The 25,860-nt window shown below is 43.5% G+C and overlaps 1 protein-coding gene across 4 annotated transcripts in view; it reads left to right on the forward strand.

The window, feature by feature from the left end:
• The window catches only part of FMNL2 (formin like 2), a 425,422-nt gene that overhangs the window by 303,710 nt on the left and 95,852 nt on the right, over window positions 1-25,860 (forward strand). For all 4 annotated transcript variants that reach the window (XM_029605500.1, XM_029605502.1, XM_029605499.1 and 1 more), the window contains exons 8-9: window positions 953-1,029; window positions 5,164-5,257. In XM_029605500.1, coding sequence (XP_029461360.1) covers window positions 953-1,029; window positions 5,164-5,257 — 171 coding nt within the window. The remainder of the gene's footprint in view (window positions 1-952; window positions 1,030-5,163; window positions 5,258-25,860) is intronic.

A 25,860-nucleotide genomic window follows, 5' to 3' on the forward strand; every position in this document is an offset into this window, starting at 1 on the left:
AACAAAAATCAAAGCGGCAGTACAGCAGCAGCGTTTTTTCTTTAGATCAGAGGTTCCCAAACCTGTCCTGGGGGATCCTCAGCCAGTCAGGTTTTCAGGATATCCACAGTGAATGTGCATGCAGTGGGAGAGCAGTGCATGCAAATTTATCTCATGCATATTCAGTGTGGATATCCTGAAACCCCCGGCAGGATAGGGGTCCTCCAGGACAGGTTTGGGAACCACTGTTTTAGATAATCCAACTCGGGAACGCCTCTGTAAGGTTCTGATTTACATTTCCATCCTGGCTTGATATCGCCGTTCAGAGTTTATGAACGCCTGTGTTACAATGAATCTAGGGAAGCCTGAGGACAGCTGTGAACCTTCATCTGAACCCCCTGCAGGCCCTGTGCTGATATGTATAAACACAGGGACTCAGGGAAAGGGGCTATATATGTTTTTTTGAATGGGTTGTGCCCATAAGTAAAATGATATGACTTTTATTTACAAAAAACAAGTGTAAACAATCTCGAAATAAAATGCTGTACATTCAGACAAAAAAAAAAAAAGATGACTTGGTAGCATGAGCTGGACAGGAAGTACCTAGAGTTGTGAGGGAAAGTGATATTATGAGGAGTCTAGCTAGTGTGGTACTACAGCTTTAAAAATGCTCCCGAATTGCTAATTAGTCCTCCTCGCCTAGGGAAGGCTTTGCTGATGCAGCTCATACAAGCAGATACAGCTGACCTTCGAAGCTCTGTATTTTCTCAAACCGTCTGCATGTGTGGACCCTGAGGGAAAGAATGGAAGTTTCTCACAATTAAGATGTTTTTCTTAGTTCTTTGTTAACACGTGCCCATTTCTGGCTGGAAGGACCTCCAACTCCCCTGTCAGTAAATGAACTTTTGAATCCACCCATTTTGTTCTTCGTGCTTCAGAACCAAACTGTTCCTCGCTTTGCTTTGTATTTCAGTATGGCTTCAACATGGTCATGTCACATCCGCATGCGGTCAATGAAATTGCACTAAGTTTGAACAACAAGAATCCCAGGTAAGGCGCTCTCCTGCCCCTTAGGATGCCTCAGGCCACTGGCAAGTCACGAGGCCTTGACGGCTTTCTTAAAGAGACAGTGCAGATGATGTGGTTCCTGATGTCTTTGTACCAAAAAACACAGCAAACCAGCCTTTGCCTCTTTTTATTAAGATGTTTCCCAATCTTACACAAATTAATATGCCTCGTAGAAGGTGAAGGGGTAATCTGAGCGAAGTGGCAATTACAATCCTGAGCCACCTTGCAGGGCACACTGAAGGACCATTTTGGTCATAATCTGCCTTCATTTACTGTGATACTATGTAGATATCTCTTGCTGTATAGTAAGACTACATTGTCAAATTAGGGCAAAAGGCTTGCGAGGTGACTGCTTTTATGGCAATTCAACTTATTTATTTATTTATTTAACATTTTTATATACCGACCTTCATGAAAGAAAATTCATATCAGATCGGTTTACAGATAACATGAGGGGAATAACAAAGTCAACCATATAACAAGAAATGAAAGTTACATATAACAAGGGGTATTAACCTGGAGGGCTAGGATAGCCGGAGCGATAGAAGGCATAACTGAACAAATTAGATAATACAATAATATGATGAGAAGAGGCATAAGTGTATAGGCTACACTTGTCAGAGAGTTTAGGTAGGAGTCAGTGTCTGAATTAGTGAGGAATTGCTGGAACTGTAGGTTAAGTGAAGGCCTGGATGAAGAGCCATGTCTTAAGTTTTTTGCGGAAGGTAAACGGGCATGGTTCTAATCTGAGTTCTGTGGGCATCTTGTTCCAGATGGTTGGGCCAGCTGTAGAGAAGGTTCGTTCTTTGGTAGATGATAGGCGAGTAGATTTCGTTGTAGGGGGTTGCAGGGTGCCTTTATATGCTTTATATGCTTCTTATGCTTTATATGCTTCTTATGAGAGCTAATGTTCATGCACAATAAGAGAGTTTGCAATTTATAAAATAAACACACACACATCAGAGTCTTGGGCAGTTTGTAATGTTTTAGTATTTTTAGAAAGTAAAAATTCCCCTTTCAGAATGTAGTAAAACTGTATACATATGAGGCCAAAGTGGTATTAGCCAGTTCAGTAATTTGATTCATTGTGTGCTCACAGGCGCGTAAAATCCCTTTGGCATTGTGGGTCTTAATCATCCAGCATGCGTCTCACAAGTACAGGATGGGGAAAAAAAATGTGATGAATCAATTTTGTATCTCAGTGTATTCTTGTTGCTGGCTTTGTTCATCCTGCGTCCCATGGAAGCTTTGGGATGCTTGATTTTTTTTTTTTTACTCAAGGTCTACTCAATGTCAACTTGTACAGCACTCTGGGTCCTTTGTTTTCACTTTAAATCGATTTTTACCTGTAAATTCCTTTTTTTTTTTTCCAAAGGTGACATTTGGTTTAAACCGATATTCACCCTGATCTTAGGCTGATTAAAAAAAACTGCTCCAGAGCTGAAGGTGTGCGGCCTTTCAAGGTCGCTCACCCTCTAGTGCCGCCTATGCACTGTTTCAAGTCCCAACTCCTCACCCTTTAAGCAGCCAAAGTGCCTGCTGCCTGGTACCGCGAACGCCTTTCAAGCAGGCCCTGACCAGCAGAGGCACTTTCCGGTAGGCTTCCTGGCCCTGTAGGAGTGCAGAAGTGCAGTGTTGCAGAGCGAGGGAGCCCCAGTAAGGGCGCGCTGCCAAGGGAGAGAGAAGAAGCTTGGAGCCATCACCGCTAAGGATGAATGCTGGGGGGAAGGGTGGGAGGTTCTCGGTGGGTTGGGAGGGGAGAGAGGGGGCATGTATGTTAAGCCGGAGATGGGGGTGGAGGTGGGGATGCTGCTGGATGGGTGGGAGAATCTGATAATGCTGTTTTATTATCCTGACTTCTGAGCATAAAAATAAACTACGATATTTACTTGGAATAATAATGTGATTTTTCTTTTTCAACTGATTTTTCTTCTGTTTTTCTTCTTATCAAAGTAAATCCTGATAAATTCCTGGGAAAAAATGAAGGTCCCTAAACATACTGTACGTTATTCTGAGCACAAATATGCTTTCAGTGATTGTCTATCATCAGGACTGTATTTCTACTCACTCCAAAAAACTGTAGTGCTTGCTAGATGCAGATGTGCGGTTGGAAATGGCATTTTAGAAACAAGACATTAAGTGAAGGTCATCCCTTTGGTATGAGAGATTGGACGGTAATCCAAGTGTGTAGGCCACATTTCAGCATAGGCTGGCACGAGCCGAATGCCCACACTCCTTTCTCTCCTGACCCGCCGTTATTTCAGTTAAATCAATTCTTCACGTCTCTGATTTTGAAGGAACACTGAAGAAAATCAGTCAAATAAGCTGCGTCTAAGTGGATCTAATATACATTATCCACGTGTATATCAAATCATTGAATGTCTTACAATGTTCTTTTGAAATATATTTTTATTCTGTTGTAAACTGTATAGGGTGATCCTTGGGGTTAGCTTAGGTGATATATAAATGTCAATATCTATCCACATGCATTTTATGATGCTTTCACCTCGCCCGGCTTTGCACTATCATCCATATTTTTCATCCTTAGACCAAGAAATGATCCTCAGACTGGACAATAGCTTTTCTTTTTTTTTTTTTTAAACTTTTTATTTTATTTCTTTTTTTGTAATACAAAAGGCACAATGGACAATAGTTTCTTGAACTCTTGGCTTGACCTGTAAATGGATTATCTGGTATAGCTCGCTGGTGACCCTTCTCACCCACTCTCTGCCTGCTGATCCTGGCCTAGTTCAAATTGCTATTAACTATAAACGTTTCCCCTATTATTGTCAGCCTTCCCTCTCCAAAGCTGTTTTAAACTGTTTTTTTTTATTTAACCTTGCAGTTTTAAAGTTTTGTTGTGTATTGTTCTCAGGGAAAAGAGGAAAGTTTCAAGGGCTTACGGTAATATCTTTTGTTGGACCAATGACTAGAAAATAAACATAGATAACATTGCATGCTAGCTTTCTGAAGAAGGGAACCTAGTGGCCCATGAATATAATAATGACTTGGTATGATTTATTTTTTGTTGGTTCAAAAGAGATATCCCAATCTCTAGAGTACCCCCCATTTAATATCTTTAAGCCGCTGCCTACAACCTTATTGCCCTTCAAATCATAAAATTATAAGGGGTTTTTTTTTAAATGTACATTTTGCTCTTTGACTCACTCTGTACCTTCTCTTAAGCTAGAAAACTTAAAAAAAAATATTTTTCAATGTATAAAATATTTATAAAGTTTGAATTCAGCTCTATTTATCAAAAACACGTGTGGGTCTCAGTGAGAGAGAATTCAGGCATTTGGGTGCAATCACCAATCAGGCTTCACCTTACAGTTCCTTGCTGCCTAATCTCCTTGGTCCATCAGTATTCTGCCTCCTTCGCCTACTTTCTTAGTCTGTATGTGCACTTTTGCCAAGGTTCACAGAACAGGGAGCAAGCCTCTCTAAGTGCATTTGTAAATATGTATATGCAATTTGATATGTTATATTTTAGGATTGGCAAACCAGAGCCAATACACAGAATGAATGAAGAGGAGGGTAAGGTTGGCAAACAAGGAGTGCGGGAATGCAGCTGATAGCAAACAGAGAGGCTTTACCTTTCATGGGTTTCATAAATGATGCAGGGACTGGCTGTGACACAGGTTTATAGCCAGAAACCTAGGCCTCTTAGGCTCCAAAACTGACCTTCAAAGGATATTACCCTTGGTCACTTACAGAACCCACTAGTCCATAGCTTCCAACTGTAACCATGGTGAGTGTGCTAAATCCATTTATCCATCTATCTATCTATTGCATGTACATCGTGTGTGTGAATACAGCCTATGAAACAAAAAAAATCTTAAAATAATGTATTATACAATTTCAGAATAGATTCAGCAATTTGTATGAATTTTTACAGCTGTTTGTTTGGAAGGAAAACACATTGTATGAATTAAGTTTCACACTGAAGAAATGAGAATCTAACATGGTTACCCAATGACTGATTAATTAACTGCTAAGGCACGCTTGGAGTAAATATTTTATTCTGTTCCCTCACAGCCATGTAACATTTTACTTCACCACATTATTGTCACTGACTTTTTTTTTTTTTCTTTCTTTCTTTCTTTCTTTCAACAGAACAAAAGCCCTGGTCTTAGAACTGTTAGCAGCTGTTTGTCTTGTTAGAGGAGGGCACGAAATAATTTTATCAGCATTCGATAACTTTAAGGAGGTAGGATATTCGGCATCAGCATGGATTGTCCTGCATGTTACACTCGGTATTCATATTTGCTGACTTAGGAGAGGAATGGGGACAGGCAGCCCCTGTTCAAATGTCTTCCCCCAGGTCCCGAGAAACAGAATCCTTGTGATTTTATATGAACAATTTTTATTACGCTGTATATGCTTGCTCTTTTAAACCCTGATCATTATTAAGTTCAGAAAAGCACTGCTGGTAATTTTAGTGGTAATCGACTGTTGTTTACAACAGTCCACCCTGAAACCTAGAATTTCCCGGTAATTGTGAACGCTATCCTGAAATCCTTTGATGTCACAGCAGTTATTAGAGATGGTGGCAAAGAGGTAATTAAAGGGTGTCCTGTGATTGAAATATGCCGAGAAAAAAGAATTCTTTTTTTTTTTTTTTATAAAGTTTATTTTTGCTGAGTGATAACGTACAAAAAAACAAGATCAATCTGATAAAATTTAGAGAGGTCTTACACAGAGACATTTAAATCAAAATATTGCAAAATAAAACCTGGACAAAATCAACTAAAGCTGAGTAATAGTTCCAGTAAGGGTTTCAAATCAGTTGGATTGGTTCAGTTTGCCCTTAATAGAGAAATTTAAGTTTTTCCAGCATAGCAGTTTTCTCCAATAATCAGAGCAAGGAGTGACCTTCCAGAACTGGCTGATAGTATTTATGATGGCATGAATTGGACAAATCCTAATTTTTTTAGGCCAACTGGGACTCGTTCTCCAGCCGAGAATATTTCTTTTGCCACCTTTCAATAGAAGATAGCTAAGGACTTTCAGACTCCAAGAGAACGTGTAGGGCACCATGTCTAGGGTTCTCGAAGTAGCTGGTGGATACCTCTAAGGAGATGCTAAGTGAGTGTCCATTTTTACCTGTTTGAATGGGAACATTCATGCATACTGCAGCCAGCTAAGAAAGCGGGCGCACAACTCTTGGAGTCAAATACCTTCAGTTCTCACATCAGCGTGCGATGGTTCATGAGGCTCTCAAGAAGGCCAAGAACCTTTTCGGGTCTCTGACGCACCAGGCCAGGAAACTAGGAATATTAACCTGTTTAGTAGAAGCTTTCACCAAAATGCTATGCTGTCTGTCTGCATAGAAGATTATCAGGCCTCAATGCTAAATTATTGTGCATACTTTAGACTGACCTACAGACATTTACTCAGTATGGCCTTGATTTTAAAAGGTGTGCGTGTGGTTCCCGGTGCGTGTATATGGACACACCGATTTTATAACATGCGTACGTCAGCGCGCGCATGATATAAAATAGGATTCCCGCACACGCATGCACGCCGGATTTTAATATCTGCGTGCGTGTGCAGGCGAGAGGGCTCTTCCACGCGCAAGGGGGGGGGGATTTTTAAAATTACGTGCAGCGACTATTGGAGCAGACCGGGAGGGAATCGGGAAAAAGGCAAATTGCGTCGCTGCGCGTAATTTAAAAAATCCCTCTCCCTTGCGTGTGGAAGAGCTCTCTCGCCTGCACATGGGCGTGGATATTAAAATCCGCTCCAATAAAGGAGCGGACTGGGAGGGCACTTCCCTACATGCTTACCTGGCCTTTCTACCTTTTCCCCCTCTCCTCCCTGACCTTTCAAAATGTTTTTGTTCTTTTACTTATGTGCTCTAAGGAGCAGACATAAGTCCCGCTTGACGGCCGGCTGTTGGCGCACGCTTCCCCAGGACAGCCTCTAATGGCTCTGCTTGTGCAGGCAAAAGGTCCCCAAATAATTCATTACCAGTCACTCAAAGTGGGGGTCGGGATATTTTATTGGAACCAGAGGAGATAACCAGCTGCTTTATCCAGACTCCAAGAATTTCCCTGTAGAGAGTGCATTGAGGGGGTTTTCCCCCTCACAACCTGTTGCCCCCTTGCAGCCTGTGAGTTGTATGGATTATCAGAGATGACCACAGATTACAGCTTTGGAAACCACCTCAAGTTGCCCTTCCCAAAAAGAATTCATGCTTTTCACAAAACGCTGGAAATCTCCCTCTTAGAGGTCCAGAGAGTCAAACTGGTTTCTTCTTAGGAAAGAGGGCAGGAGTTTTACTTCCGCTGCTTCCTGGTTTCTAAGACGTCGTCTGTGACAGAATCCAACAGACTAGGATCCTCTCCATTCCGTCTTTATTTGGGAGCAGATTGCGTTTTTCATTGGTACTCCCTGGTAGAATTTACCCAGGCTTGTCGCTAGGTTCACCGGTACCCTGGGGGAAATGGAGTGGGGATCCTCTTTAGGATGATGCAGTTGGCTGGGGTCCATGCTCCAATGATGCAGCCACATTCTCGCTGCAGCTGCACTGGTGGCCTGGTCTGCTGGCACCTCTCTCCCCCCCCCCCCCCACCCCCCCTCAAGATGTGTGGGTACCCTGGGCAGTCACTCCTTCCAGCAGCCCTGGAGTTAGAGGCATGTCAGACTCCAGATACTTCAGCTGCCAGCCCAAGGTCAGCCACCTCCTAGGAGATTTGTGAAACCCTGCAACATGAATTTAAGCCGTGCATTCGCTATACATTATTGTCCTGAAACTGCCTCCGATTAAAATTTTGGAATATAGCTTATCAGTGCTGCAAGGTCTTTTCTCTGGAAAGAACCCCAAATTACCTTCCAAGGTCCCTTCAAGGTTGTCTTCCTGTTTCCTGTTCCTTGTTTAGAGCTTCATTTCCTGTGACAACCAAAATAAAGGGGGGGGGGGGGTAAAAAAGGACAAAACTGTTTCTGGCAAAAACCTTTTTTTGGTTTTCGCCCGGAGTGTTTGCCATTGTTTTTGTTGCCTCCCCTTTCACATTTGAAGACCACCTTAAACTACCTAAAGGCCCATATGACCACTTCCATCGAGGCTCTTTACCTTGGCTTTCTTGGCTAATTGTGGAACTGAGTGGGTATATTGATCCGGGGTCACGCGAGCCTTCTGCCTTGCATACCTGAAAGCTTTTTTCTGGAAAGCTCCGGATGATCCTCTGAAGCCTGTCCTCAGGTCAGGTGACGCATGTGGCTTCCTCCGAGCTGCTAGCATCAGTGAATGAAGATCATGGGTAAGTAATTTCAGTGGAATAACTCTTCTATTTCTGTTTTTTTTTTCATGGCTATTCATTTGCTGCATCAGCTATCGCACCGAAGCACATCCAGTAGTCTTCAGGGCTTCCTTTTAATATAGTGCAAGCAGGATAGCATGAAAATGTGTAGTGGGCAGGCAGGATGGTGATAATGCACAAAAATGTTACCCAGGAGTATCATAAATTATCTCGGGCTGGTTAATAGGATTCATGAAGGCATTACATTTCCAACCCTGCATTAATTTTCTGTGCCTCTTGTGTTCATAAGCCTTTTTAAAAAATGTATTTGCTTTCATACTGCAGGGTTACCGTCTGTGACCCACATATATTAAGCATTTTCTCTTTGTCTTTTCCAATAAAACCTCTATCTCTGTTGCATACTTTATTGAAACCTTTGAACAGAGAGAGGTTTCTAGTGCTTATAGTTCTACCATTACTGTTCATTTATCAGTTTTGCAAGAATAGAAATTGAGCAACTGCCACAGATCGTGTATGATTTCTGCTCCTTTTCCAGCTTTGTCCTCCCACTAAAGCCCTTTTGTGTGTGTGTGTGTGTAAAACCTATGCTAGAAACAAAATCCGAACACTCATGTATACATATCCAAAATTAATGTATCTTAAATTATTAGATTAAATATCATCATACAAAATTTTGTTACTAAATATTATACCAAAAAAACCTTACATGGGTCTTTTTTAAACTATTTAATTTCAATTATATATATCAAGAGTAAACTTGAGTCAGTAAACAATGAGATAGTAAAGACAAATAATAAAGGTATATATTGATTATAAGGAAAAAAAAACACAGAACAAAACATTATCCTAACTCATTATTTTCTTAGTCCTCAATGAGGAGGATCCGAACATTACTATAGGAAAAAAAGAGAATAAAAATTCTTTTCTAGATGTGAAGAAGCAAACTGGCAACGGGAGAGTGTATAACTAGCTAGCACAGATCATGACAGGTATTCTGAAGCACTGCTGGCTAATAATGGGGAAGACTCCACTAAGGGAGATTATCACTCAAAAAAGAAATCAACTGTGAGGAATGAAAGAAAACATTTGAAATATTTTGATTCTTTATGAGGCATCTACATGGAAACTTGAGCACAAAAAAAGCTCCTAATTCCAAAACCCAAGATCTTAAGAACAAAATTACATCCTCTTCTTCTAGGTTTGTCTAGAGATATCAGGATGAACTCAAACTTTAAAGTTCAAAAACAGTTCCATACGATGACAAAGGAACAATTTTAGAACCCAGTCTCGATCCGATTCTAAAAGGAAAACAGCAATTAAAGTACCTGAAATAGCCACTTCACCCACAGAAGATTCAAGAAGTGTAGTCCAATTCAAATTCGGGGTCTAATTGGAGACAAGGCCAGCGCGTTCTTATCATTTGGGAAGCTTTTTTTTGTAAGGGGGTAAATAATAAACCCTAGAGGTAATAGGCAAATAACTACAAAAAAAAGTCTATAAAGAATTTCCTCAGCTTATCCTTAGGAGATAATCCAGGATCCTTAGGAAAGTAGATAAACTGAAGGTTTTTCCCTCTGATTTGATTTTCAAGCTGCTCCAGCTAAGATGAGAAATATTGATTTTCATTGAGCATGTTTTGTGGCAGAGCAGTATGACCAGCCACACTGAGTTTAAGAGAGTCATTTGTTTCTTTTAGAAATTTACAGTTTGTTTCCAAGATTTCCACTCAAGTATCTAGTTCATTTATTCACTGAATGACTGGATTAATTTGAACAGATATGTTATTGTTCAGATTCTTAATTGCCTCCAAAATCGTTTCAAGGGAAAATGTAGTAGGTCTTTTCAATGCTAAAGGCTGTAAGGTGATTGTCCCCTCAGAATCAGCGATCTCCTCTCCTCTCCTCTTTGCCACCTTGCTTCTGTCCCAGTCAACTGCCCAACGCTACCGCAGATGTTAAGCGGCGCCAGGACAACTTCAGCCAGATTTGCGGTCCCAGAACTCAACTCTGTGTTCGCTGCATCATCAGCCAGCGCCAGGTTTTATCGCATATCCAGCGACATCGCCTGGGCAGGATTCGTGGGTGCGATCCGTTCCTCCAGGGACAGAGATAGTAGCGAGCCTGGGAAAAGATCAAGTGCAACTTCTTCTCGAGGACTCTCCAGTGACTCCACTCCCAGAGCCTCATTATGCCTCATTCTGGCCGCAAGCGGAGAGCTAGGGAGCAGGAAGTCCCAGTTGCCCCCTCCACAAGCCCTGCTATCGAGCCCGTGGTATATCGGTTGAGGCTGTCTTGTGAGATATATATCGGTTGAGGCTGTATATATATATTTATATATCTCACAATACAAATTGTAAAATACATTTGGATCTAAGAGGCAGAGTGATGTCTTAAGTGACCATGGTCTACTTTGTGTTGCCTAAAATGCTGAGCAAATGTCTATTTGCTCTAAATATTATAACTTAGATATGCATCCTTAGATTTATTCAAGCAGGAATGTCTGCACATTACTAATGACTAAATTTTGTCAGTGATGATAAACTATTGAATATTATTTTTTAGAGTACTTATATGAACACTTCCTGTATCTCATTCTCTACTCCTTCGTGTGCAACAGTATTCTATATCTGAGGATAACCTGACCCAGATTTCCTTCCTCGTGTACTCATGCAACATTTCAGTCCTATGGGCAAGACTCCTGGCTTCCTGCTACAGCTAAGCAATAGGTCCTGCAGCAAGGGTTAAAAATAATTCTGGGGCACATTTTCTTCCATGTTAATCTTAAAATGTAAAAAGGACAAATTAAGTGAAATCTGTTCAAGATTTAAATAGGAATGTTTTTTAAAAAAATCTAGTTTTCTAGCCATTTGTAGTGAGCATCTGAATATTTTCTTTTGTTCTTTTCTCATATTTTGCCTTTCTCTAGCCCATATTTTCTCTTTTTTGTTCTACTTTCCATTCCTTTTTCTTTGGTTCTTTTCTCTGTCCTATCTCTTGCCTCCAAGTTCTTATTGCCTCCAATTTGTTTTCCCTTCTTCCCATTGTCAAGTATTATCATGCCAAGGCAGAAGGATTAAAAATATATTGTAGCCAGAATTAGAATCCATGGTGTCTTGTGTTCTAGATTCTTGACTGCTCCTTGGGGATACCTATAACCTAAATCAACATTTTTAAAGCCTATATTCCAGTACTCCCTAGCCTGTCCATTTCAGTCAGGATATGCACAATAAATAGAATGAGAGAAGATTTGTGTGCACTGCCTCCATCTTATGCAGATCTATTTCATGCATATTCATTGTGAATATTCTGAAAACCAGACTGGCTAGGGCAGGGGTCAGGAACCTTTTTGGCTGAGAGAGCCATAAACACCACATATTTTAAAATGTAATTCCATGAGAGCCATACAATATGTTTAAAACTAAATACAAGTAAATGTGTGCATTTTATGTAAGATCACACTTTTAAAGTACAATAAGTCTCTGAAAATATTACACCAGGCCTTAAGACACCAATACATCTCCTATTAGGAAAATGGACCAAGTCAGGCTGCTATAGAGTCCTACACAGAAACTACACGCCAGCAGAAAACCTCACCTGAATCACGTGCTGTCCCTCACCTAACATAGAATAAAGAGACCAAAACGCATAACAAGAAGCTTGCAGAAAAAACTGAATTGGAAACTGCAACAAGCCAGAGTCTCTGTATGCAGTGTAACAAAGGAAAAAAGAAACATCACCCATCCTTATAAAACAAATCAAGAAATATAAAATCATCAGCAGTAAAACTGTACTAACAAAAAGAACATATTTCGAAACAGCTGATGAGTGGAATATCCAATAATTAAAAACTCATATAAAACATTTCCAGATACCAACAAAATATTTCAAAATAGCAGACACAAAGACCCAGTAATGAAAAATAATAAGGATACAAAAGTTTTTTTGCTCTGCATACCTGGGAACGTTTGATATCCAGGTGTCCTGAGATTGTTCTGAATTAGCAGGAGGCGGGGTGGTTTGCTTGGAACTTTCTCCTCTCTGTCACATACCAGTGCTCTCTCTCTCACACTGGCTCTCAATGACAAACCTATACACACATGCTCTCAGTACTCACATATACACTTGCTTTTTCTCTCTCACTTATATAGGCTCTTAATTACACATTTACACACATGCTGTCTATCTTTTCACGCTTACACACACACAGGCTTTCAATCACATAACTACATGCTGTCTTTTTCTCTCACACACAGACTCTCATTCACATGCTTACAAACATGTCCTCTCTTTCTCTCATTTACACACAGGCTCTCAATCACATATTCACATGCTCCATCACCTAAACCAGCTCTCAATCACACACACACACATGATCTCTCTCTTACTTATACACACAGGCTCTTAATCATACATACACATGATTTCTCTCACACACAAAGGATCTCAATCATACACACATGCTCTTTCACACAAACAGGTTTTCAATCACAAACTTACACATACAGGTTCCCAATGGTAAACTTACATTCATGCTCTCTCTCTCTCACAGGCAGGCTCTCAATCACAGACATACTCTCTTTCACATGTACAGGCTCTCAATCATTCACATACATGCAATCTCTCTCTCACACACACACACAGCCCCCCCCCCCCCCCCCCCGCGGCCCGGAAGAGGAAGTGGAGAGTATCGGGTGCCTGCGCGGCAAGAAGAGGCCACGCTAGTGCGCTCGGCATCGGCCCGAAGAAAAGAAGACTGCAGCGCGGCTCGGAGAAAAATGAAGAGGTTCAACCGCGGCCGATGGGACTCCGCCTCCGCGAGGGCTGAAAATGAAGAGGTTAGCGTTGGGAGGAGGCTGCTGCTGCCGCGAGTGAATGAGCGCTTGCTCGCTCATTCACTCTCTCTCCCCCACCCCGGGAACTCGCGGCAGCAGCAGCCTCCTCCCAACGCTAACCTCTTCATTTTCAGCCCTCGCGGAGGCGGAGTCCCATCGGCCGCGGTTGAACCTCTTCATTTTCCTCCGAGCCGCGCTGCAGTCTTCTTTTCTTTGGGCCGATGCCGAGCGCACTAGCGTGGCCTCTTCTTGCCGCGTACGCACCCGATACTCTCCACTTCCTCTTCCGGGCCGCGGGGGGGGGGGGGGAAGAAGAGAGCACACCGGTGCCACTGACTCCAGCTGTCCTGCCGCGTTCCGCCCGGGCTGACAGCATTTTAAGCCCGGGCGGAGGAGGACCGGGGAGCAGCTGGGTCAGCGGGAAAGTGTGGCGACACTTGTCTGCGAGCCAGATGCAGCCCTCAAAAGAGCCATATCTGGCTCGCGAGCCATGGGTTCCCGACCCCTGCTGTAGGGGGACGCTGACGGCCGACATAGGCATTGCTACCAGGTGGCCTGCCATCTCAGTTTCCATATCGGATTGGGCCTGGGTAAGGCAAACCCCTGCCCGATCTGATGGGATGCAATCTGTTGCATTTGGACCCTTCACCCACCGATCCTCATCCTCTTCTTCATCCTCCCTACATTCTCCCCCTGTGTGAGCCAGCAGCAGGAGCAGCGTTTAAGTCTGTTATCTCCTGCTGTCGCAGATGCTACTGCTTCTGCGAGACAGGCCCCACAGCAGCAGGAGATGATGTAGGCTTAAACATTGTGGTTCCTTCTGTTGATTCACTTCTCACAAGAGAGTGGCATTGCCCCCTCCAAAAAGGATTTGCTACTGAAGCCTAAGGAGAGAACTTGAAGCAGGGCCACTGTGGACCCCATCCCGCAACGGCCAAAGAAGAGATCCAGAATCAGAAGACATGGGGAAGCTTTGAGTGAGTGAGAGAGAGAGTGTGTGTATGTGTGTTTTTGTATTTGTATGAAAGTCTATGGGAGTGAGAGTATGTGAGAGAGAGAGCCTGTGTGTGTGTGTGAGAGATGGTTTCTGTATGTGTGTGTGTGTGAGCCTGAGACAGCATGTGAGCATGAAAGCCTTATTTTATATGAGGGAGCCTCTGGGAGTGAGCTGTTTTGTGAGGGAGCCTCTGAGAGCTAGTTTGTGAGAGAGGACATGTAGGAGTGAGGAAGCCCATATATGTATTAGAGTGGTCTATATGTGCAAGAGAGTCTGCATGTGGGTGTGAGAGAGAGACTGTGTGTGTGTATATGAGAGAGCCTGCATTGTGTATGAGGGAGCCTCTAGGAGTGAAAACTGGTTTGTGAGAGGATGGGGCGTAAGGAAGCCTGTGTGTGTATATGTGTGTGTGAATGTGTTTGTGTGAGGGAGTCTGTGAGAGTGACAGCGTGTGTGTGTGTGGGTGTTTGAGCATGTGAGAGTTAGAACTTGTATGTGTGTGAGAGAGAGGGAGTATGTGTATATGAGGGACCTAGTGAGAGTAAGAGCCTGTGTGTATGTGTTGGGGGGGGAGAGAGAGAGGGTCTGAGAGCTTATGTATGTATCTGGAAGAGAGAGAGGATATGAGATATGGATGTGCTATCGTGGGGGAATTCTGCACACAAAAACTTACAATTCTGCAAAATTCTGCAAACTTTGTATTGGTCAAAATAACACAATTTACTTGACAGTCTTTAAGTAATTACATTTTAAATTAATACAGAAAAAAGTTATTACTTAGAGATGCAGAATTTCCCTAGAAATTCACTGTAAGATTGTCCCTTCCACTTGCTCTCCCTACTCCCCTGGCCACTTTGCCCTCTCAGGCCCCAACTCCTCCACCTGCCAGAATCTCTCCCCGCCACCTCTAGGCTCAACCCCTTCCACTCTATCGCCAGTCCCAGAGTTTGACCCCATTCTCAGTACTGCCCCTCACACACATGCTCCCTCCCTCTCTCACACACATGCTCCCTCTCTCTAGTGCAGTGGTTCTCAACCGTTTTTCTATTGGGACACACCTGGCAGATAATGCTTACAGGCCTGACGCACTGAACACTTGACCATCACGGGGCTAAATGTAAACATATACTCTGCATCCACAGGAACCCGCCGCTGCTCCCCACCTCCTGTCCCTAAACAATGGATGCATAGCAGAACTACGATATTTCAAATACAACTTGCTATATAAAAAAGATATTCTGATTCTGGTGCTCTCTCAGTAACAGAAACACAAACTCCCTTACTACCAGGCACATTGTAAAATGCAAAACCTGGAAAAAAAACCCAAAACTCAGCACATGTGTAGTAAACCTTCCATACCACTGCAACACTAATTTCAAGATCTCAAACAGTAATAACCCTTCCTATGAAAAGGCAGCAGTGCAGCACCAATGTGTTGAGAATGAGAAAACGCAACAAAGAAGATTGATACAAATCCCTACCTAGAAGTAAAATAATTCACCTCAGTCACACATACAGATCGGACCTTCACCAAATACAGAATAAGAGACCACACATTACAAATGTGGAGACAAAAACTGGAATGGAAACCTCAAAAATCCACTCTGCATGCAGTGCAAATCTGGAGTGCTAGAAACAGAAATACATATCCTCCTACACTAAGCAAAGTACAAAGATAGAAGAAATGTGTGTTCCCAAAATTGATATATTATGGCTCTTGCACCCCAGCAGTCCCCTTCCATGCCTCCATCATCCTTCCCTTTTAATCATATGCTCACACTTAAAACCCTGCCCAGCATTCCTGATCCCTCACATCCTCTTCCCTGTGCTCCCTTTCTCCCCTTCTTGACGCTCCTTACTCCCTTCATCCCCTCTTCTTACCTGCTCACCTACCCCAACCCCCTGTTTCCCATCCCTTCCTGCTCAGCAGCCCCCACTTTCCGTCTCTGTTCCACCTTCATCTTCCCATCATCCCCAACCTCCTTTCCCTCACCCTCCACAGGATGAAGAGATCATCAGCAGCATCACTCCCACACTCAGCAGGGGAAGATAAAGTTTACATCCCATCAGGCCCAGAACAGCCGGAGTTGGCAATGTCTCACTCTGATCTGGGTGAAGGAGGAAACATTCTCCCACTGGGCCAGAAAGAAGAGAAGAAAGTGAGAAAAGCCTCCCATCAGGCCCAATGTAACAGAAGTCACCAACTCCACCTGGGCTGATAAGGAGGCAGCCATCTGCTGGCCCTGCGACACACCTCCCAGGATCTCGCGACTCACCAGTGTGTCCCGACACACCTGTTGAGAACCACTGCTCTAGTACACATACAGGCTCCCTCACTCTCTCACACACACATCCCCTCATACAGGGTCCCTCTTTCTTGCATACACACCCACACAAGCTCCCTTTCTCTCTCACACATACATCCTCACACAGGCTACCTATGTCTCTCTCTCATGCACCCCTTCACACAGGCTCTGTCTCACACATACACAATCCCTTCACACAGGCCAGCACCTCACATAGACACGATCCCTTTTTCATACCTACGAGCTCCCAATCTCTCACACACATACATACTCCTTCACAATCTCCTCGTATAGGCTCCCTCTCTCTGGTACCCACACTCAAGCATCCTCCCCACCCGCTCTCTCACCTCCTATGCTTTCTTTCACACCCTTCTGCCCATCCCCCTGCTCTCTCTCTCACACCCTCTCCTCCCTCTCACACCCCCCTCTCCTTGCTCTCTCACTCTCTCCTCCCCTCCTCTCTCTCACACCCTCTCCCTGCTCTTTCTCCTCCCCTCCCCCTCCTCTCTCACAGCCCCTCCCTTCCCCCACACCCCTCTCCCTCTCCTCTCACACACACACACACATTCACTCTCACCGGGACCTTCATCTTCGCTGCAAGTGTAGCACACTCTGTTCGTGGCACACAGGAGCCTTTATCTTCACTACGAGCGGAGCGCCGGGGCCTTCATCTTCGTGTGCTCCATTCATAGCATGCCGGGGTCTCCTCTGCCATTTTCTGCACAGACGATTGATACAAATCCCTACCTAGTATCAATTCCTCCCCCCCTCACAGAAAATGGCAATTCTGTGCGGGGGGGGGGGGGAATTCTGTGCAAATTCTGCGCTCCACAGTAGCGCAGAATTCCCCCAGGACTAATGTGCATGAGAGTATATATATGTGTCTGTGTGTGAGAATAATGTTTGTGCAACCCACCCTCCCCCCATCCTGTCCCCTCATTCTTGACAATCTGAGTGACTAGAAATCAAGAGTTCCCAGATATGGACAGCAGGGAAATTTTTTAATCCATATTAGTTTTAATTATTGAATGTTATTTGATGTGTCTGCTGTTTTGAAATATTTTATTGGTGTTTCAGAAATTAAAAGAAAATGTATGTGACTTTAATTATTGGATGTTATTTTATTAGTATGGTTTTACTATTATAATTGATGCTTTATATTTCTTGATTTTATTGTTTGAGTTGTATGAGGAATGGTGAGATTTGATTTTCCATTGTTACACTGCAGACAGAGTCTGGCTTCTTGGGGTTTCCATTTCAGTTTGTCTGCATATTGCTGGTCCTAATTTGTGATCCTTTATTCTGTATTTGCTGAGGGTCTGCCTCTGTTCTGCGCATGTGATCAAGGTGTGAGATTCTGCTAGTGTGCAGTGATTGTGTAGGGATCTCTAGCAATCGGGTTTGTTTCATTTCCCCAGTGTGTTGGTATTCTGGGACCCAGTGTAATATTTACACTGCTGCTTTTTCACAGATAGGGTTGTTGTCATTTAAACGAGTCCTTGGCCTGTTTGTTATGATAAAGGTTACCTATATAGATTTAGAGTGCCTCTTTTCTTCAGGGTTTTGTGTTCACAGTGTGTCTGGAAATGGAAGGTGTTTGTGCTGCTGTTACTGAGCTGACACCAGAATTTGAAAATATTTTTTCTTTATGGTGAGTTGTAAGGGAAACATCCGAGCTCCAGGGTTGAGGAATTTCTATGTATGGGCAGTGTGTTACAGAATTGGAGGTGAAGGATTCATATTGAGTTTTTATCCCTTCCTGTATAGATACCAGACTTCACTCTCATAGCCATAGAGAATTAGTTGAATGAGGCCATCAAATAACTTTAATAGTAGTTTACTAGAAGATTGAAACTGGCCACCTTTTTAAAAATCACACAGAAGGCCCTTGGGACTTGGTATTGTGTCTTTTTTTTTTTTTTTTTTAATAGCCAATTTAAAGGCTGGCGGCCATGCTGTGAAGATGGGCGTGATGTGTGGAAATGTCACTTTGGCTTGCCCCCCCTGAATACTCCTGTCTAGAGACACCACAGACTTTCTGTGACCTTCAGCATTAGTACAAGAAGCTTGGGGGTGGGGTGTTGCGGGGGAGGTGGACAAATGCATTGGCCCCTGGGTTGCCAGAGACCCTCGCTATGCCTCTGTTAGTTGTTTTACCCAGGCTCCCTAGAATGACTAACGTCTTTTTCAGGAAAGCCTGTGTTCAGTTTAATGCCTTTTATTATCAGGATTAGCAGTAGTATTTCCTCACTTCTGGCACACTGAGCCCTGCTTAGTAGCCTTTCAAGTCCTTACTTACCCTGCTGCATGCAGAAGTATCTGAATGGGATGGCAGATGAGGAGCATACGTCCCGCCCGGTCTGTCCTTTGCTGCCTTTTGGACTGCTTTTGACTTTCCCCATCACTTCTTTGTGCCATCAAGGTTCCTCTTTTCTTACCCCAAGCTTTCTTGAATTCCGTTTCTGATTTTTGCCTTCGCCGCCTCCACTGGGAGGCCATTTCATGCAGGCACTTCTCTCTCCATGAAGAAGTATTTTCTGACCCTTCTCCTGAATGATGATCTCTTGTTTTACTACTTCCTGTCCCCTGAAAATGTTTGCTTCTTGTGCATTATTTATACCTTCTGAAGTATTTGAATCTCTGTCATAATCCTCTCTTTCTCCTATTTCCTCTAGGGTATACAAATTTAGATCCTTAAAGTACTTTTGGATGCAGTCTTTTTACTTAATTTAGTGACCTTTCTGGTATGTTAATGGTTATTTCATAGAACATGGCAGAGCGGGGACGAGTAAGTGTTTTACTTTTTGCACAGGGACATATAATTTTCAGTTTTACTGTGGTAGCATATGGGTCTTTGTCAGTAAAGATAGGATTTAAAAAAAAAAAAAAATCCGGCACTATAAAGTTTCAGATGCTGTTAAAGCTTTTCTTGGTATGTATTAGGGTTAAACTACAATCGATCAAATTTTGCAAATTTGGGCTGCCATAGTGTTTGGTTAGGGGAGCTGGAAATAATGTAAATCCAGAGCAGCTACAGCATTCAGCTGTGGCTAGTTTTAGGTTTAGTTTTATAACAACGATTAGCTGAGGGACTTTCTAACATTAAAGATGAAATAGTTTTGTATATTTGATGTTTAGATGTTTGTATACTTGGAGTATATTGATGTGGTATGTATAATACGTATAATTTGTTGATAAAGTGATTACACATTTTTAACTTTATTGATCCGATTATATGTGTGTAAAGTTGATTACCTCATTGAATAATTTTGTTAAATTATAAGTATATTTAAAATTCATATATGTGGGGTCCTTGATTCATGATTGATTGTAGTTTAATTGGGCCCTGTGAAGGTTTGTGCGCCTCCGTTTTTGGTGATTTGCGATGTATTTGGGTTATCCATATGGATGTATGATCTGGAATATTGCTGTAAAGAATCCTTAGCAGAAAGTAGGGCTAATTGAAGTGAATTCTGTGTAAATTATGATACAAGAAAGGAATTCACTCTAACAGAATGTGTTTAGGTCAAGGCTATCTGGATTACATTTATGTAACAGGAGATCTGATTAGAAAGTAAAAAAGGTCAAAGCAAGGAATCTTTTCTTTTTCTTCAAAGAAAAAGCCAACCTAAACCTCTGTATACTGCATATAAACTGCATGGACTGGATGTATTAAGTGACTGGGGTTTCATTTTAATGTTATTATCTGGTTCTGTAATCAGGGCTGGGCCTAGCAGTTTTGCTGCCCTGTGCGAACAGGTTCTGCTTTTTTTTTTTTTTTTAACGGAGAATTTTTGTTGGTTTACAAATAACCAAGTACAATAGAAAATATCAGTCGCATGCTCTGTCCTAGACCCCCTTTCCCTGCCTGAAAAAAGCCCAGCTCCCTCCAGTGATTCAAAATTGACACACTTCATCTTACCCCATCTGCAGGTCCCAAATTCCTAAACTGTGCAGGAGTGCTCTTGCCCCACCTACCAGTACATAAAAATGGCACTGGCTGAGCCCTGTAGCATTTTGTTGTTCAGAAAAACATACACTGCTATGGTGCCACCCAGAAAACTCTGCAAAAAGAGACCCTTGTAACCCATATGGTATTAGGCCTGATGTAAGACACGTTAGGTGTGGGTTTGGCTCTTGGTCAGCCTTGAATAAACTGAATGAAAACAATATAGAAACTTCCCATCAGGACTGGTGCAAGGGTATTAAATGCCCTAGGCAAAACCTACAGCCTGCCTTATGTATTTATAATAATAGATTTTACATGAAAGAGAACGTTTAACTACAGTCTTCTGAGGTAAACATATCACTTACAACATGTATATTATATTTACATGCAGCACTGTAAAACCCTGCAAAAAAGTAAAAAAGACCCTTGGAATTGGTATTAGGTCTATTGTAACATGTATTGAGTATGAGCTTAGCCTTCAGAAAGCCACATGTAAACTGGATTACAATTTCAATATAGTAAATCTCCATATTAAAGCTCCAATAACTGCCAGCACTCAAACACTAACAACCCTATTTATGAAAAGGCAAAACTGCTGTTATTATACTAGGCCCTAAAACACCAAAACACCTACTATTAGGAAAACAGAAAAAGCCAAACTGCTATAGATCCCTACACAGAACCTACACACTAGCAGAATACGTCAACTCAGTCACACATGCAAAATACAAACAGATCCTCACAAAAATGCAGAGCAAAGTAACCATAAAATTGTAATTAAAACGTGCAGACAAAAACTGAACTGTTAACTGCAACAGGCCAGACTATTTTGCAGTGCAACAATGGAAAAACAGAAATATTACATTTCCTCAGAAAACATCAAACAACAAAATCAGGAAATATAAATCATCAATAGAAGTAAAACCATACTAATAAAAATAATATTTCAAAATAGCTGGTAAATAGAATAACATCTTATAATTTAAAACTCATATAAATTTTCCAAAGACCAATAAAATATTTCAAACACTATCCAATACTTAAACCTTAAAAAGGATTTTAAAAAATCCCCGGCTGTTCATACCTGGGATCTTTTGATTTCCAGATGCTCTGAGATTATCGTGGATTAGCAGGAGAGAGGTTAGAGGTTGATCCTCCATGATCGATCTCTCTCTCTCTCTCATATATATACACACATGCTCAGTAATAGAACATACTCTCACACACATAGACACAGACAAGTTCTCTCAGACACTCACATGCACACGCCCCAGGCTGCCATTCACATACACACACACCACAGCCTGGCAAGTTGGCTTTCACACACACCCTTATCTGGCAGGCTGGCATTCACACACACACACACACACACACATGCGCATGCAGGCACACCCCCCAGGCTGACAGGCTGTCATTCACACACACACCACAGGCTGGCATTCACATATACCCTAAGCTGGCAGGCCACCATTCACAAATACACACACACAACTTAGGCTGCTATTCTCACAGTCACACACACAGAAAACTGAGGCTGCTATTCAAGCGCACACACACACACAAAACTCAGGCTGCTGTTCATACTCCCCAGGCTGCCATTCATAACCCCCCCAAGGCTGCCATTCATACTGAACTCAGGCTGCCATTCACGTACACATGTAAACACACACTCTCTGTCACGCACACACACACAACCCAGGCTGCCATTCATACCCCCCAGGCTGCCATTCATACTGAACTCAGGCTGCCATTCACGTACTCATGTAAACACACACACAACCCAGGCTGCCATTCATACCCCCAGGCTGCCATTCATACTGAACTCAGGCTGCCATTCACGTTCACATGTAAACACACACTCTCTCTCACGCACACACACACAACCCAGGCTGCCATTTGCATACACCCCAAGCTGGCAGGCTGCCATTCACAAACACATGCACACACCAAATTCAGGCTGCCATCAGACACACATGCACACCCCAGACTGCCATTCACACACACACTCACTCAAACTTAAGCAGCCGATCACACACAGAGTAAACTCAGGCTGACACACACACACACACACACCCCAGGGCTGCCATTTATGCAGAAAACCCTGGCTGGCTGACTGGCTCCCACTTTGATACATCCCCCCTCCCCCTCAGGCTGACAACAAGACACCGGTACAGCACTGCTTCCATTCCTCATCTTACCAGATTCCCTATGTTGCCCAGCACTTCTGTTGCTATTTCTGCAATTTTTCTTGCAGCTCAAGTGATTCTGGTAGTCCCTGGCCTGAGGCAATTATACCTCCCCCCTTCTGATGCAGCCCCTGCTGCTCAAAGCCATTGGCTGAGGGGAGGAGTGGGCTGGTGTGAGTGGCATAGGATAGGAACTGGCTTGATATGAAAAAAAGAAATAGCTAGGAGGTTCCGTGCCTTCTCAGCAGGGAGCGATCGGTGGAATCTGATCTCTGGGGGGGGGGGGAAGGTACTGGCTTCAGTGGCTGGGGGGGGGGGGGGGCAGGAGGAGGTGGATGGAGGTGGATGGCGGAAACAGCACATCATGTGTGTGTGCTCCCAGAGTCTGCAATGTCTGCTGTGGTCAGCACTGCATTGCCCATGGGCCTTGGGAAGACAAGGGCGCGCTGTCTCTGCCTGCTGCTGACCCTGCCCCCACCTCCCAGGTGTGTGAGAGAGAGTCAGGCAGTGTGACATGCTATATATATACACACTACTGTAAGAAGGGACACTTTCAACTCGGGGCGGGTGGTTTTACATATACAGTCAGTGGAATTAACTGCAAATTTGATATGACCGATGAATTTCTATCATTTGAATCAATGAAAGGCACCAAGAAGAGGAGTTGATTTGTATAAAGCACTACTGCATCAGCCATATGTGTACGTAACCCTCCTCCCCCCCCCCCCCAAAACCTGCCCCAAGTTGAAAGTGTCCCTTGTTACAGGGGGCCATCCTTAGGTGGTGTAGAGTACCGGGAAACTCACTACAGTCCTGGGATGAGGTTCTCCAGTGGAGGGAAGCTTTTTCTCCTCAGCCCAAGGGGGTCAGACACAGTGACTCAATAAAATTCTTCAAACTCAATGGGAAAAGCAGTCCAGCTGTGTCAAACAATGGAAAAAACAGTTCTCCAAAAGCTCAGTAGACAAGGAAAGCCAAGAAAACACCAAAAACAGCTCTGTAAGACATAAGCACGGATGCAGGAAACTGGGATTTGCGATTGTTCTTAATAGGTCTCCTCCTCCCTTTAGAAACCTGGTCAGAACATGGAAAATCCTTTTCTCCCCCTTTTTTATTTGTTTATCTCCCTGTACCTGGTTGGTGAACAGAGCCTCCTGGATGAGCTTCCCTCTCCTCCAGCCCTGGGAATAGCAACCCTTCTGGGCAGCTGAAACCCACCCCAACCTTTCCCCCCCAGCAGAGAGAGCAAGCACACATTCTCCCAAGGGAGAGTAAAAGCATGATGTCCTCTCCTGGGGCGGCCCTCTGTCACCTTTTCCCTGCTGCTCTCCGTTGACGACTCCTCTATTCCCTCAAGTGCTCGCCGAAGACTTGACAGGGTTGGAAAAAGGCACCGATCCTGTGCGGGATGGACCATTAACAAACGCCCTCCCGTAGACACTCCCGCGTCTAGAAATGTCTACATTATTTCCCATGGTGAAGGCCTTGCATCTGCTTAACTATAAAGTGATGTTAGCGAACGATTGCAGTCTTCAGCGCTAGGAGAGCATCATCTGTGGCCTGCTTACTGAAATGTCTCTGTTCTGTGCTTAGAACGGCTACGGTGTGAAGGTGGAGCCTAATGGTTAGTAAAGAGGGAATCCAGGGTTCAAATCCTGCCGATACTCCTTATGACAGTGAGCAGGCCATCTCACCCTCCCTGGGCTCAGGTCCAAACGTAGGGCTCCATTTATTAAGCATTTTTTCCATTGACAGAAAATGGGAGAAAAGCCCATTGATTGGTAAATCAGGCCTTTAGATTGTAAGCCCCCTGGGGGACGGGTTAATTCCTACTGAACCTGAATGCAACACCCTTTGAGCTGGCAATGAGTAATAGTGCTGCTTTGAAAATCAGGTCACTTGCAGGCCCCTCCGCCCGACTACTGACTGCCTTCCCTGCCACAAGCTCTGTAGCAGGGGTACACAAACCAGTCCTCGCCTCCCCCCCCAGCCAGTTGGGTATTCAGGATATCTCTAATGAATATGCATGATACATTTGCATACATAGGAGGTAGTGCATGCAAATAAATATCGTGCATATTCATTACAACACTTGGAGCACCCCTGCTCTATAATATACAGCACGTATAGAAACAAAATGTATTTACAGTCTGATGTTATGTTTGTTATGGGGGCACTTCTGAGTAGCCCGCATACCTTATAGCTAATTTTCAAAGGGAAATTAGCTGCATAATATTCCTTTGCAAATTAGCTGCAAGGTATGTGAGTACAAAAGCACCTGTGGACCTGGTACCTGCAGTATCGATTTATCCACAAGCCAACTAAACCTGTGACTTGGGCAGGAAGTTCCTGCCACCCTACGGACGTCCAGTCCCGTGCATCTCCCGGACTCCAGAGCTCCAGCTCTGGCGGTGCTGTTCTTACAAGCCGGCTTCAGCAGGGACCGAGTCGGGCAGAACCACAGCCTGCCGCTCACAGAGTCTGCCCCCAACACGGACGCCCGAGGTGGGGGGAATGCTGGCGTCGCGCTGACCCTGGCCTTGCACACTTTGTCTGGTGAGAGCAACATTGCCAGAGCTAGAGCTCTGAAGTCTGGGAAGTGGGGAGGGAATGGATTGCAGGTCTAGGCTGGAGGGAAGTGGTAATAGAATCGGCAGTCAGTTGGGGGAGGGGAATAGGAGGTCCATGGGAAAGGGGGGAGGGGGAAGTTTGGATTCATTTGCAAAAGGGAAGCAGAGGTGGCAGACTCAGTAAGCCTTATGCTGCTTATCTGCCTTCATAGTCCATATTCAGAGATCTGGTGTAGAGGGAAATTGGAAGTCTGCCCTAGGTTTGGAGGTCTGCAGGGGCAGAAGTTGGAAGACTGGGGCAGGGGTGCACAGCATGGCTCCAACAGTGCCTAGGGACTGCAAAAGCTGAAATCTGAAATCTGCCAGTGACCCCAAGGCATCTAGATGGTTAACTGCTTTGTAATCCTGTACTCTGGTAGGGGAATGAGTAACAAGTCCTTTCAATAAAATAAAGAACTGCAGAATTTCTTTGTATGTAGCATTCTGCTTTAATGTATGTAATGAATTCATGAATCATGTTTCAGGAACCCTTTTGTTTGAATGCAAAACTCAAAGGACTCCATTCTAACAGTTAATTTTTATTACATGTTTTGTTACTGCTTATTGTGAATGTTGTATTGTTACCTACTGAGATTTGTAGATCTGCAGGCTACAAACTTTTGAAATAAATAAATAGATCCCTTTTGAAAACTGCCCTTTCCAATCTCCT

The sequence above is a fragment of the Rhinatrema bivittatum genome, chromosome 6, assembly GCF_901001135.1.
Source record: "Rhinatrema bivittatum chromosome 6, aRhiBiv1.1, whole genome shotgun sequence".
NCBI classification, from domain to species: Eukaryota; Metazoa; Chordata; class Amphibia; order Gymnophiona; family Rhinatrematidae; genus Rhinatrema; species Rhinatrema bivittatum.